Source organism: Bos javanicus, chromosome 2 (assembly GCF_032452875.1).
Source record: "Bos javanicus breed banteng chromosome 2, ARS-OSU_banteng_1.0, whole genome shotgun sequence".
Classification (NCBI taxonomy): domain Eukaryota; kingdom Metazoa; phylum Chordata; class Mammalia; order Artiodactyla; family Bovidae; genus Bos; species Bos javanicus.
The window spans coordinates 21787344-21802948 of record NC_083869.1 but is presented as its reverse complement, the minus strand read 5'-3'; the positions used below and the strand labels follow the sequence as shown (position 1 = coordinate 21802948).

Here is a 15605-nt window from a genome sequence, read left to right as displayed (position 1 = left end):
AATAGAATACAAATTAATACATGCGGTATGATCCCAATTTTGTTTGAAAAATAAAAGGGGGGAAGGACTTAGGAAATGCACAAAATGTTGACAGACATCCTCTCTAGATTTTACTTTGTCAGCATTCTCAGTGATACTTTTGTAATTAAGAAAAAAGAAAAACTTTTAATGTTCACTGAAAAAGATACATATTCAAAGACCCCTATTGAAATATACCTCGAAGGCTTTGCGATATTTTGCTATAAACATAACACAAAAGTAGGCTTGGGTTCACACTTATCTCCAGTGTTCACAGGTTCTGTGACTGAGAGGCATTCAATAATGTATATTTGATTGTACATGTGTAAAATGAGGCCAGTAGCACCAACTTCATAGGGCTGGTGCAGGATTAAATAACATAACCCACATAAGCTTAGTAGCACAGTGACTCAGTTGAAAAATGTTAGTATCATTGTAATTGCTTTTATTACTACAACAACGATTATATGGAACTTTTAATTCCTCCAATCTTTTTTGAAACAAGTTGGAGCACAAATTTAGACATGGTATGCTACACACTTGATAAATATTTGAAAGCTCTAGTCTATGGTTCACAAGCAACTTTTGAGTTTCTCAGGTAGACCTTTTTCATTACTGTTTTGAATACACTTTTTATTTTGGAAAACTTTTAAATTTACAGATAAGTTGCAAAAATTGTACACAGAGTTCCTGTACACTCCTTACTCAGTTTGTTTCCCCTAGTGTTCTCATATTATTGTGGCACATTTATCAAAACTAAGAAACCAACACTAATATATTACTATTAACTAAACTCACAACTGGTAGCTTTAGTATTGCCCAGCTTAACCAGACTCTGGCTCCAAATGACTTTTTGTTATGTTCCCAAATTCAAAATCATCTCTGAAAATTATGTCAAGGACTGCCAGCTGTCCCTTAATATCTACTACTCTTTTTCCTTCAAATTAAGAATTTCTAAATTTTAGGTGAGCGCTTGGCTGCCCAGAACAAAGACCACATTTTCTAGCTTTCTCTGCAGTTAGGTGGCCATATTCTTTTGGGATCAAAAGAATGAGTGAAAATCATATGCATTATTTCCAGTTAATGCTCCTAAAATGATGCGTGTATACATGCTCTTCTCTGCTTCCCCTTCTCCCTCCCTTACTGCTGGAATGTGGACTTCATGTCAGGAGCTGAAAAGCCATTTTGGACCTAAAAATGGAAGCAGCATGATGAGGATTACATAATCAGCCAACCTGGGACTCCTACTTCCTGGTTATTATATTAAAAAACAAGCCGATCAGTCTGTTGTTAAGGTTGATTCTTTGTCTCAGCCTGCATCTCTTAATAACAATATGCCATAGCCTCTAAAGATAATTTCTTTTGTGCAACGGAATATACAGAAATGTAGTCCATTCTGAAGGAGATCAGCCCTGGGATTTCTTTGGAAGGAATGATGTTAAAGCTGAAACTCCAGTACTTTGGCCACCTCATGCGAAGAGTTGACTCATTGGAAAAGACTCTGATGCTGGGAGGGATTGGGGGCAAGAGGAGAAGGGGACGACAGAGGATGAGATGGCTGGATGGCATCACTGACTCAATGGACGTGAGTCTCAGTGAACTCCGGGAGTTGGTGATGGACAGGGAGGCCTGGCGTGCTGTGATTCATGGGGTCGCAAAGAGTTGGACACAACTGAGCGACTGATCTGATCTGATGTGATGGTGACCATATCGAAGAAACATGTTTGTATGTCTAAGTTTTGATATGGTTCCTTTTCTCTATTCAAACCTTCTACACCTCTTCCTGAGTTTTCATTCTCAGGTACTATGGATAAATTGTCCATGGTCCTATGTAAGGCCAGTCCTTCCACTTGAACACTGAATCCCATCCTCTCTTAAGGACCCTATTTCTGCAACAATTCCTCTCTCTACAGTGTAAAGTATGCTGTGATAGTCGCAACTTAAAATTCAAAACAAAAAAGCTCCATCTTTAATCCTCCTCCAGCAGTATTTCACTGTTCCCTTTAAGCTATTACAAAAGGTATCTTATAAAGTCTCCACTTCTGATTCTCCACATTTACTCTTCAGGCTGACTCCAATCTCATTGTCGTCACTGCTCTTTCACTGAAACTACTCTTACCAGGGTGTCTTAACAGTCCCCATATTCCTAAATTCAATAGTAAATACTGAATTATCCTATCAACTATATGACTATACTGTTTCTCCACATTTTGAAACTTTTTCTACTTGACTTCTAGAACAGTTTTCTTCATTGTCTGCTGCTTCTCTGCCTCCTCTGTGTCCTTCCCCTCTTTCTGACTGCTAAACACTGGAGTGCCTTAAAGCTTAGTTCTCATCCTTCCTCTCTATACTACTTAAATACAGAAGTAAAACTGAAGAAATATGGGGAGTGTGGATTATCAAAATGTATTTCTAACTCTACCAATGGAAAAATAATTATTATCAGACATCAAGGGAGGAGGAAAGGAGAAGAAGAAAAATGAGTGTTATCTCCTTTCATAAAAGGGAGTCTAAAAAACTATTCTAACAATATTTTTTCATATTTTCTAAAAAAATTAAGTATTTTAAGCAATCTCTGATACACACATGTTCTTATATTCAGCCATAGGTTGCTTTTTCTTCTGTTGAATTTAAGTAAATTAAAAAAAAATAGTGTAATAAACACCCTTGGTACACTTCACTCAGCTTTAGCAGTTATCAACCTATGATCCATCTCATTTCATCGCTACTCACAATTCACCCAAAGCATTTCTTTTTTTGAGACCAATCCCAAGAATTACTTTACCTAGAAATATTGCAGTATTCATCTGTGGCACATTGTAAAACATGGCCACAAATTCCTTTTGGTATGATATATACCCTCCTCCCTTTGCCATGTGGTTAACGTTGGTTCTCCCATCCAGAGGATGGTACCTATTTCTCCACCCCTTGAGTCTGAGCTGGTCTGGTGACTTGCATGATCAACAGAATGCTACAGGACTGATGCCCTGTCACTTCCAAACTAAAGCTTCAAGGAGCTTTGTAGTTTTCAGCTTCTATTCCCATGGAAAACTGCTGTCCAACGATTCCCAGGTAACAAAATATATTGAACATATATTTAATAACCTTGGCATATGTCCTTTCATAGTTTTGACATAACATTTGTGGGACAGAATCCCAGAAGTGGGATTGCTGGGTCAAACCGTAAATGCATTTGCCATCTTGCACTTTTATCCACAATGAAGGAGAGTGCAGAAGGAGTATTTTTAATATGACTGAAGTAAAATGGCTGCTGCTTTGCCAAAAATATAAACATTCTGATGGTAGAAAATGTCAAAATAATAATAGATTGATTTATAGACAGCATCATTAGATGGAAATGCTGCTGATATATATATACTGAGGAAGAACAGTTGGGTGATTTTTAGGCCTGATAAAGCACTGGAACACCCTTGCTATCTGCCGAAGACTCTACAAAGGCTCTCCTTCCTATTCTTCGTGGCCTGAGGGGTAGTCTACCTCTCAGTCTCTTGACTATTTGTGCCACGGATTGGGCATGTACAAGGCAGTCTGCTATGAGAACTCAAATGATGAGTATCAAAAAGTTCCCAGACTTCCTGGATCTGGTATTGAGGTGAATAAGCTCTGGCTTTACCCCTGGGATGTGTTGTGTAATGTTCCATTTGCCTCATCTCATCAGCTAAGGAAGCATTAATAGTGTCTATAAACAGTATGGGTGTGCTTGAACAGATTGTGTACTTTTCCTCAGCAATTTTAAAATATTTTCTCTACCTGAAAACTATCTCATTTTCATTTACCTTAATTCCCCTAATTTTATTGAATTCATTCTCTCACTGGTTCTATCTCCCAGTTTTGGGGTTGAGGTACCAAAAACCGGGAAAGTTAGATGTTACTAATTCGATCTTTGGTTCTCATCCTCTCTGATCTTTTGTTGGCATTTAATCTTCATTTGGTTAAATGCCAGATGAGAGCTAAGCTTCATTTAACCTTATTTCTTAAGTAAATTTAAATACAATGCTTTTTATTAAAAGTGGCATATATATTACTAAAGAGTCAATCACAAGATGATAATTCCAACTATTTTAAGCAGAAAAGAATAAGACAAAGAATCAGGGACTTGTCTGAGACTGACTTTTCAAGAATGATTCCTAGAACAACACAGCAAAATTGGTCATGGTCCAAAGGCTGGCTTGAGAAATATACTGTATTAGCTATAATCCAGGGGTTACAGAATTACGCTCTCTTTGTACAGTCCATTTCAGCAAAATGGACTTTTTTTTAAGTCCATTAAAAAAAAGAGTGGTGGACTTTTTAAGTGGTGGACTCTCTAAGTCCACCTTTCTATTTAACTTAGTCCCAAATCCAAGGAGTAAATGTAATTTACCATTATAAGTAAATCATATCCAAAATTTTAGTGGAAAAGGATTTTGGAAATTGCTTTCCTGAATTTATAGAAAAATGTATACAAAATTTATCTCCTAAATATATGTCAAATCACTCTATTTCTCTATATGTACATTACTAACACCTAGTCAAACCACCATTATCTCTCAGCTGACTGCTGCCAGTCTACTTTCCCAGCTTCTACTATTAGCTCAGCAATGGCTTTTCATTCCTCTGTGAATAAAACCCAAACACCTTAGACCACAGTCAACAAAAAAGCTCTACAGGTTATGGGCTCTTTTTATTCCCCTACCTTTCTGACCTCATCTCCTACCCTTATCCTAGTTAATCACTATATGTTCCAGTTACAGCAGTCATCTTTCTGCTCTCAAACACACCAAATCCATTTCTTCCCTCGTGGCCTTAAACTTGTTGTTCTTTCACTCTGAAAAATTCTTCCCCAAGGTATGTATAGGGTTTGCTTCCACATCTTTATTCAAGTGTCACCTTATTACAGAGGCATTCACTGACCAACCCATTTAAAATATCACCAACTCTGGTAACTTCTACCTTTATCCTGTTAAAGTGAAAGCATTAGTCGCTCAGTTGTGTCTGATTCTTTGTGACCCCAAGACCAGGCTCCTCTGTCCATAGAATTCTCCAGGCAAGAATACTGGAGAGGGTAGCTATTTCCTTCTTCAGGGGATCTTCCTAACCCAGGGATTGAACCTGGGTCTTCTGCATTGCAGGCGAATTCTTTACTGTCTGAGCCACTAGGGAAGCCCCACTTTTATCCTGCTCAACATCACTGGACATCATGTAAACTAAAATCTTTAGATACCACTACACCCTCACCAGAAGGACTACAATTAAAAGACCATCTGAAACAATCCTGAAAAAGGAGAACTAAATCGGAGAACTTACCCTAAGTGACTGGAAGGCTCACTATGTAGCTAGAGTAATCAAGACATATGGTACTGGCATAAAACTTGACAGATTGATGAAAAAACAGAATAGAAGCTCAGAAACAGACCCATGCTTTACAAATCATTTGGTTTTCAAGAAAAGGGATGAAGCAATTTAATGGAGAAAGAAAAAAAAAATCTTTCAACAAGTGACACTAGAATCTCTGAAAAGCCGTAAGGGAAAAAAAAGGTGAGCTTCAACTCCTACCTCATACTTATGCACAAATATTAATTCAAAAGGCAAGAGACCTAAATGAAAAGCCAAACTTTCAGAGGAACATGAAGGAGAGTATTTTTGTGCCTTAAAGGTAAGCAACAGTTTCTTAGATAAGTCACAGAAAGCAACCACCAAAGAGAAAAAATTAACACATCAGACTTCATTAAAATTAGAAACATCTGTCCATCTTTTGATGGACAGATTATTTTCATATTATGAAAATCAAGTTGGAAACCAGAGACATAAAGAAAAAATTGAAGATGGACTGGTATCCAGAATATTTAAAGAACTCATACAACTCAATAATTAAAAGACAACCCAATTTTAAAAAACAAGCAGATTTGAAAATATTTCACAAAAAATAAGGTATAAAAATGGCCAATACGCAAATGAAAAAGTGCTCATCTTTTCATTAATGAAATGCAAATTAACACACATCAGTATACACCCAATGAAAATGACTAAAATTAAAAGAACCACACCAAATATTGGCAAGGGTATTATACAACAGGACTGCTCACAGACTGCTAGTGGAAATAGTGAGTGGTTCCTGCCTTTTAGAAGCAGGTTGACAGTTTCCTATTATATGTAACATATGATCCCACCACTACCCTTCTAGGTAGTCACCCAAGAGAAAAGAAAGAATGTGTTCACACAAAGGCTGGTACTTAAACATTCACAATAGCTTTATTTCTAACAACTAAAAATTGGAAATAAGCCAAAAGTCCATAAATAAGTGAATAAGTAACTGCTTGTGAATTACGGAAATATTATTCCTCAATGAAAAGGAATTAACTATGGATCACAAAGGGAGAAACTGCAAATTATGTGGAATGAAAGAATCCAGTCAAAAGTACATACTGTATGATTTCACTTACATAAAATTCTAGAAAATAAAAACTAACCTATAGCGACAGAAGGCAGAACAGACGCTGACAGGGTTGGGAGGGGTGAGAGGGAGGCAATACAAGCACAGGAAACTTTGCGAGATGACGAATACGTTCACTATCTGAATTGTGATGGTTTTATGGGTACATACATATGTTAAAATGTATCAAACTGTACACTTAGAAGTAATTGCAGTTTACTGTATATAAATTATATCTCAAAGTATCAACTAAAGAAAACAATGAGAACCAGAGAAACATTTTAATATTTATGATTTACAGTTTATATATTTAAGTACTCTACAATTTTACTACACATTAAATTTATTTTTTCATTCCTCAGTGTCTATAGTTATTTTAAGATTATTATAACAATATTAGATTATTTAATGGCCTATTGAAAACCACAGAAATATCTTCTGAAACACTAAAATATTATTTTCTGAAAATGTTTCCACACAAGCCTAAAGATTTTAGACTTAATAACACTAGTATATTAGTGATATGCTGTACATTAGTGATTTGCTCAGAGGTAAAAATTAGTTAATTTCACAAGAGTTCAGCAAATAAAACAATTTTCATATAAGATAATGTATCTGATTTCCAACTGGGCAGTTTACAATGATTTTTAACCAATAATGGTCAAATGAAAATACTTTTAAACCTTGTGTTTTCTCCAGGTTTTCCATCTTTCCCTTACAAGACTTAACTTTTTTTTTCCATATTAGATTGTCTTCTTTAAAATTCAGATATGCTGCTGAGGAAAATGAATTTTTTTCTCCAAATTTTTCTGGGTTATTTTCATTCTAACTCCAAAATTGTACAAAATATCGTAAAGGAATCCCCTTAATGACAACATTCACTGTCGTAAGTGTTTAATAAATGTGAACATACCAAATACTTTATGTATTACCTGGCCACATCCAGGGGCAGTACATAGAAATGGTTTGTCATCACTCATATTCCACAGGTCCTTGTATTGCCTATAATAAAACATTCAGAGATAGTTAAACATTTTACAGTACAGATTTTTAAATAAAGAACTTAAAATGTAGTATTACTTGATTTTCATTAAGTTTTTTACCTTTTCTATCTGAATGTGAAATAAAACAGTTTTACCGACATCTTAACCCCACCTTCCATTTTCTTACTATGAATAAAGACATGCAACATGCAGATTTTACATTATAGAAAAAATTGTTAAGAACTCTGATCTATTAGGTTAAACCTTTCCTGTTCAGTAGCATAAGTGTGGAAAGAATGAAATAATTAGAAGATCACTACTTTAAATACCAATGAAATAATAGATAGGCAACTCTCATCAATGTCTGATAAAACCATCAGGAGCAAAGGTGATGGGAGCTTCATAATGGCTGCGTCAGGCTGACAGCATCTGAACTCATGGGTCAGTGTTAAGTTAACATCACCAAAAGTGGGACAAATATTTTGAGTCCCCTGATGAGACAATAGAAAGCACATTAAGTATTCGTGGTGGGGGGCGGAGGGTGCGGCTGTATCCAAACCTGAAATCGAATCAAGCTTTTCTAGATTCTACTACAGGAAATAAAGGAGATAGACAAAAAGGTCAAACACCACTGCTAAGATACAATTAGCGAAATTCTACAGCACGAAAGACCTGGTCTCCTCAAAAATAAATGTCATGGGGAATAAAAGAAAAGAGAAAGTAGAGGGGAATTGCTTTAGGTTAAAAGAGGTTGAATAAACCATATTAAACAGAATACAATATGGGGACTTTCCTGGATCCTGATTTAAACCAAAAACTACAAAAAAAGACATCTTCAAGTCAATATTATTTTCCTACTTTTTGATTTAGACTTGAAAGTTCCCAATTAGTCCTTCCATTAACTTGCAGGTTTTTGTTTTTGCTTTCTTCCTACAAACTACATGTAACAACTATATTTGAATGAACTAACAATTCTGTAAAATTATTCCTTTCTCAACACTAGTTTGTTAGCCTTTCAGAAATATGTAACCTTCAAAAACCTTTCAGAAAAACCCCTTCACAAACAGAGATGACAATAGCTATTATAGTCAGATTTGGGAAGTGCTAGACTATTTCTTTTGGGAGGCAGGACTTTTCAAAGACAGTATATTCAAGGGAAATGACCAGAAGAGCACCTAGAATGCAGCATATCTGCCACATCCATTTTCTATCTGAACCCTTTTTCACCTCATGGGACTAGTATTATTTGGAACTCATTTAAGGAGAAATCAAAACCCTAAAATATATATATTTATCTTTGTCATAGTTGAGTGTACTTTGATGCTCTATTTAATAATTTAAAAATACAATAGGAGTATCAGCTAAACTACATACTATATAAATAAGTATTCCTTATTTATATATTAAAAAAACATGATCTAGAAATAACCTATGAAAATACTTATAATCTACAATATGAAAAATAAAGTTTGAATAGCCCAAAATACCAAATTATTGCATACACACCTGGCAGAATTTACATGTAACTTGAATTTCATAAGCTGAACAACTTATCACGTCCTCTTTTTCATGGCAAGGATACTGAAAAACAAAGTGGTTTCACACTATTAAGTATTTAGTTTTGAAACACTTATAAAAAAACTCAGATAATTACACTCTCTGTAACTATTGTCATCCAAAAACCCACTCACTATTAAGAATCTTTATAATAGAGTTCTGCTCCTAAAACAAAACACCCATATAAATGCAAAATATATCCAACTCGACCGTAAGGTAAAAGAGAAACATTTAGCTTAGCCTTTAAGGTTGTGGTTGAAGGGCAATAATTAAGAGTGAAAATCCTGACTTTTGAAGTCTGGCAAAAAGACGAGACCTCGTATTTCAAAATACCTATTCAGAAAGCTTTAAATTTTTTCAAATGCAGTCAGCGTGGTCTGGTTCTCAGCCTAATTCATCAAAGTCTATTTGCCACAATGTTGTTGAAGGAGCTCCCTCTTCCCTAATTTCATAGCTTACTTATCTGATATTAGCTTAAGGATGAGTACAACACTTAAACTACTTAGGTGAGTGTCTCACTTTTAAAAAAAAATATAAATTTACTTATTTTAATTGGAGGCTAATTACTTTACAATATTGTACTGGTTTTGCCATATATCAACATGAATTCGCCATGGGTGTACACGTGTTCCCCATCCTGAACTCCCCTCCCACCTCCCTCCCCTAAGTGTCTCATTTTTAAACCCAGCTAATACTCCATTACATTCACTGAAACCCCATCTAGTGGCGAGCAGAGTTAACTATATGCTTATCCATAAAAGCCAATGGTACATAAGAGAAAAAAAATTATTTTTACATAATATTGCTTATAAATGTGGTGAAGAATGTCCTGCTCAACAGAATTGGGTAATTCCTGTGGAGAAATGTGCAAATAGCTACAGTTCTGAGTCCCGGAATCAAAGATGATATAAGAGATAGGAAGAAGAAAGTTCTCCTGAAAGAGAGAGAACGTTTTAGTTCCTCAGTCATCTTGACTCCTTATAGCCCCATGGACTATTTCCTGCCAGGCTTCTCTGTCTCTGGGATTCTCCAGGGAAGAATACTAGAGTGGGTTGCCACTTCCTACTCCAGGGAATCTTCCCCAACCAGGGACTGAACCTGTGCCTCTTGTGTCCCCTGCACTGGCAGGTAGATTCTTTAACCACTAGTGCCACCTGGGAAGCCCCCATTAAATACTAAGGAATGAATAAACTGCTATATGATATGAACCAGGTAAGTTTAGATTATGTTACCTATCTCAATAAACTCCTAAAACTAGTAAGAAGATGCAGTTCATATTACTTTGAAAAATCAAAGCAATATTTAAACTCAGTTGAGTTCAGGAAACATTTAAACATCACACACAAAGACACAAAGGTGAAAAAAACAAACAGACCCTCCACTCTGAGAAACTTTTAGTCAAGCAGAAGAAAGAAAACAGAAATTCACTACAATCTGGTTAAGAATAAGAGTTAAAATATTAAAAATATAGAAGTAGTTCAGGGAACCAATACAATACTTATAGAAAAGCTTTCTGAAGGAATTAACCCTTGGTATTCTTTTCTACCCCCATGACTACTACTGTCCCATTCTACAAAAGAAGTTCCTTATATACACAGCAGATTATTTTCTAGCCAACCAATAACAATTCTCATTCCTTATACTATTTCCTAATATCTAGCTGAGGTAGCTGTAAAGACAACAGTCGAAGCACCTTCTCCAGCAGGCTTAAATGCTAATCTCAAACCTCTAAATCCAGGTTTATCTCCCTTTCACATCAAGGGTGAAAATATGCTCCTAGGAAAGCATGGGAAGGAGGCTTTGTTCAACTCTAAACTGTCAGAGAAGACAACGACTGCAGATAGAGAACTGTTACTACAGCACACCGCTCTCGGGCAAGCATCTACAAACCCATCAGTTCAGTTCAGTCCCTCAGTCGTGTCTGACCCTTAGCGACCCCATGGGCTGCTGAACGCCAGGCATCCCTGTCCATCACCAACTGCTGGAGTTTACTCAAACTCATCTCCATTGAGTCGGTGATGCCATCCAACCATCTCATCCTCTGTTGTCCCCTTCTCCTCCTGCCCTCAATCTTTCCCAGCATCAGGGTCTTTTCCAATGAGTCAGCTCTTCCCATCAGGTGGCCAAAGTATTGGAGCTTCAGCTTCAAATCCTCCGTCTTTCCAATGAATATTCATGACTGATCTCCTTTAGGATGGACTGGTTTGATCTCCTTGCGGTCCAATGGACTCTCAGGAGTCTTCTCCAACACCACAGTTCAAAAGCAACAATTCTTCAGTGCTCAGCTTTTTTTATAGTCCAACTCTCACATCCATACATGACTACTGGAAAAACCATAGCTTTGACTTGATGGACCTTTGTTAGCAAAATCATGTCTCTGCTTTTTAATACGCTGTCTAGGTTGGTCATAGCTTTTCTCCAAGGAGAAAGTGTCTTTTAATTTCATGACTGCAGTCACCATCTGCAGTGATTTGGGAGCCCAGAAAAATAAAGTCAGCCACTGTTTCCCCATCTAATTGCTATGAAATGATGGGATGGGATGCCATGATCTTTGTTTTCTGAATGCTGAGTTTTAAGCCAACCTTTTCACTCTCCTCTTTCACTTTCATCAAGACGCCCTTTAGTACTTTTTCATTTTCTGCCATAAGGGTCGTGCCATCTGCATATCTGAGGTTAATGATATTTCTCCCAGCTATCTTGATTCCAGCTTGTGCTTTATCCAGCCCAGTGTTTCTCATGATGTACTCTGCATATAAGTTAAATAAGCAGGGTGACAATATACAGCCTTGACGTACTCCTTTTCCTTTTGGAACCAGTCGGTTGTTCCAAGTCCAGTTCTAACTGTTGCTTCCTGACCTGCATACACGTTTCTCAAGAGGCAGGTCAGGTGGTCTGGTATGCCCATCTCCTTCAGAACTTTCCACAGTTTATTGTGATCCACACAGTCAAAGGCTTTGACATAGTCAATAAAGCAGAAATAGATGCTTTTCTGGAACTCTCTTGCTTTTTCAACGATCCAGCAGATGTCGGCAATTTGATCTCTGGTTCCTCTACGTTTTCTAAAACCAGCTCGAACATCTGGAAGTTCACGGTTCACGTACTGTTGAAGCCTGGTTTGGAGAATTTTGAGCATTACTTTACTAGCATGTGAGATGAGTGCAACTGTGAGGTAGTTTGAGCATTCTTTGGCATTGCCTTTCTTTGGGATTGGAATGAAAACTGATCTTTTCCAGTCCTGTGGCCACTGCTAAGTTTTCCAAATTTGCTGGCATATTGAATGCAGCACTTTCACAGCATCATCTTTTAGGATTTGAATAGCTCACCTGGAATTCCATCACCTCCACTAGCTTTGTTTGTAGTGATGCTTCCTAAGGCCCACTTGACTTCACATTCCAGGATGTCTTGCTCTAGGTGGGTGATCACACCATATCGATTATCTGGGTCGTAAAGCTCTTTTTTGTATAGTTTTTCTGTGTATTCTTGCCACCTCTTCTTAGTATCTTCTGCTTCTGTTAGGTCTATACCATTTATGTCCTTTATTGAGCCCATCTTTGCATGAAATGTTCCCTTCATAACTCTTAATTTTCTTGAAGAGATCTCTAGTCTTGCCCATTCTATTGTTTTCCTCTCTTTTTTTGCATTGATCACTGAGGAAGGCTTTCTCATCTCTCCTTGCTATTCTTTGGAACTCTGCATTCAAATGGGTGTATCTCCTTTTCTCTTTTTGCTTCTCTTCTCTTCACAGCTATTTGTAAGGCCTCCTCAGACAACCATTTTGCTGTTTTGCATTTCTTTTTCTTGGGAATGGCCTTGCTCCCTGTCTCCTGTACAATGTCATGAACCTCCATCCACAGTTCATCAGGCACTCTATCAGATCTAGTGCCTTAAATCTATTTCTCACTTCCACTGTACAGTCAAAAGGGATTTGATTTAGGTCATACCTGAATGGTCTAGTGGTTTTCCCTACTTTCTTCAATTTCAGTCTGAATTTGGCAATAAGGAGTTCATGATCTGAGCCACAGTCAGCTCCCGGTCTTGTTTTTGTTGACTGTATAGAGCTTCTCCATCTTTGGCTGCAAAGAATATAATCAATCTGATTTCACTGTTGACCATCTGGTGATGTCCATATATTGAGTCTTCTGAAAAAATGTGGTCCACTGGAGAAGGGAATGGCAAACCACTTCAGTAGTCTTGCCTTGAGAACCCCATGAACAGTATGAAAAGGCAAAAAGATAGGACACTGACAGATGAACTCCCCAGGTCGGTAGGTGCCCAATATGCTACTGGAGATCAGTGGAGAAATAACTCCAGAAAATGAAGGGACAGAGCCAAAGCAAAAACAACACCCAGCTGTGGATGTGACTGGTGATTGAAGCAAGGTCTAATTCTGTAAAGAGCACTACTGCATAGGAACCTGGAATGTTAGGTCTATGAATCAAGGCAAATTGGAAGTGGTAAAACAGGAGATGGCAAGAGTGAACATCAACATTTTAGCAAACTAAAATGGACTAGAATGGGTGAATTTAACTCAGATGACCATTATATCTACTACTGTGGACAAGAATCCCTTAGAAGAAATGGAGTACCCATCAAAGTCAACAAAAGAGTCCAAAATGCAGTACTTGGATGCAATCTCAAAAGCAACAGAATGATCTCTGTTCGTTTCTAAGGCAAACCATTGAATATCATGGTAATCCAAGTCTATGCCCCAACCAGTAATGCTGAAGAAGCTGAAGTTGAACATTTCTATGAAGACCTATAAGACCTTCTAGAACTAACTCCCCAGAAAGATGTCCTTTTCATTATAGGGGACTGGAATGCAAAAGTAGGAAGTCAAGAAACACCTGGAGTAACAGGCAAATTTGGCCTTGGAGTACAGAATGAAGCAGAGCAAAGGCTAATAGAGTTTTGCCAAGAGAACACAGTGGTCATAGCAAACACCCTCTTCCAAGAACACAGGAGACGACTCTACAACCTATACTGGTAGGAAAATCACTGGCATGAAGAGTACACAGAGGGTTCTACACAAGATTTAAGAAGTCAGTTTCTTTAGTTTCTCTAATCTCTCTTTTAACTCTTCTTCTAATATTCTTCATCTTCCCTCTCTTTGTGATTTACTGCCAAGGTTTCTACTTTCCACCTTTCAACAAATATCTGAGGGTCTAATTTGTGCTTCACTCTATGCTATGTGCTAGGGATGTAGTAGTGAACTAAGATACTCTCAAGACTATTTGCTATCAAGACTTCCAGAATAGTGATGGAGTTTATACTAGCTAATCAAATATCCAGCTCAGACTTCTCTTTCCAGTTTCTAGGACAATTCCACATATAAACATGTGTATGTTCTTCATATTTTTTCTATTTCATTGCTATAAGGCATTTTATTTTAGAACTCCAAACATGGTTGAAGGTATAGTTTAAATTTTGTTTGTTATAACAGAGTCATAGCAGTATCCACTACTAAGTATACCACATAAATGATCAATCTTACATAATATAATTCTAAAAAAAAATCTTTAAAGCTTAAGGTTTATTTGGGGTTCACAAAGAGGTCATTGCTATTTTTGGATATTATGAACTAAATTACACTTGCTGAATTAAGACTTTGTAAAGAACTTTAAATTTGCTCTCAGAAAAATACAGAAAAAGAAAGAATAATGTATAAAAATACACAAATATTTTTTAATTAAAAAAAAAAGAATATTACAATTTCCTTTAAAACACAATTATTTAAATAATTGTACCTAATACAGGACCTAACAGAAACAGAAGATATTAAGAAGAAGTGGCAAGAATACACAGAAGAACTATACAAAAAAGAACTTAATGACCCAGATAACCATGATGCTGTGATCACTCACCTAGTGCCAGACATCCTGGAATGCGAAGTCAAGTGGGCCTTAGGAAGCATTACTACGAACAAAGCTAGTGGAGGTGATGGAATTCCAGCTGAGCTATTTCAAATCCTGAGAGATGATGCTGTTAAAATGTCAGCAATATGTCAGCAAATTTGGAAAACTCAGCAGTGGCCACAGGGCTGGAAAAGGTCAGTTTTCATTCCAAACCCAAAGAAAGGCAATGCCAAAGAATACTCAAACTATAGCACAATTGCACTCATCTCACACACTAGCAGAATAATGCTCAAAATTCTCCAACTAGGCTTCAACAGTGTGTGAACTGAGAACTTCCAGATGTTTAAGGTGGATTTAGAAAAGGTAGAGGAACCAGAGATCAAATTGCCAACATCCACTGGATCATAGAAAAAGCAAGAGAATTGCAAAAAAACATCTATTTCCACTTGATTGTATACACTAAAGCCTTTGACTATGTGGATGACAACAAACTGTGGAAAATTCTTAAAGAGATGGGAATACCAGATCACCTTACCTACCTCCTGAGAAATCTGTATGCAGGTCAAGCAGCAACAGTTAGAATGGGACATGGAACAATGGACTGGTTCCAAAGTGGAAAGGACTATGTCAAGGCTTTATATTGTCATCCCGCTTATTTAATTTATATGGAGAGTACATCATGTGAAATGCTGAGCTGTCTAGGTTTGTCACAGCTTTTCTTCCAATGAGCAAGCGTCTTTTAATTTCATGGCTGCAGTCACC

General features: G+C 37.0%; 1 protein-coding gene across 7 annotated transcripts in view; it reads right to left on the bottom strand.

Annotated features, from left to right (window-relative positions):
- ATF2 (activating transcription factor 2) overlaps positions 1 to 15605 on the bottom strand; it is an 83492-nt gene that overhangs the window by 50014 nt on the left and 17873 nt on the right. For 5 of the 7 annotated variants that reach the window (XR_009739997.1, XM_061434844.1, XM_061434877.1 and 2 more), the window contains 2 exons: positions 8941 to 9015; positions 7384 to 7453 (listed from right to left, as the gene is read on the bottom strand). Coding sequence is in view for 6 of the 7 variants with exons in the window: in XM_061434844.1 (XP_061290828.1) it covers positions 7384 to 7453; positions 8941 to 8972 (102 nt within the window). In the remaining variant the exon portion in view is untranslated. Of the gene's footprint in view, positions 1 to 7383; positions 7456 to 8940; positions 9016 to 14852; positions 14971 to 15605 lie in introns of those variants that run through there. The other 2 variants (XM_061434852.1, XM_061434885.1) reach the window with 2 other exon arrangements.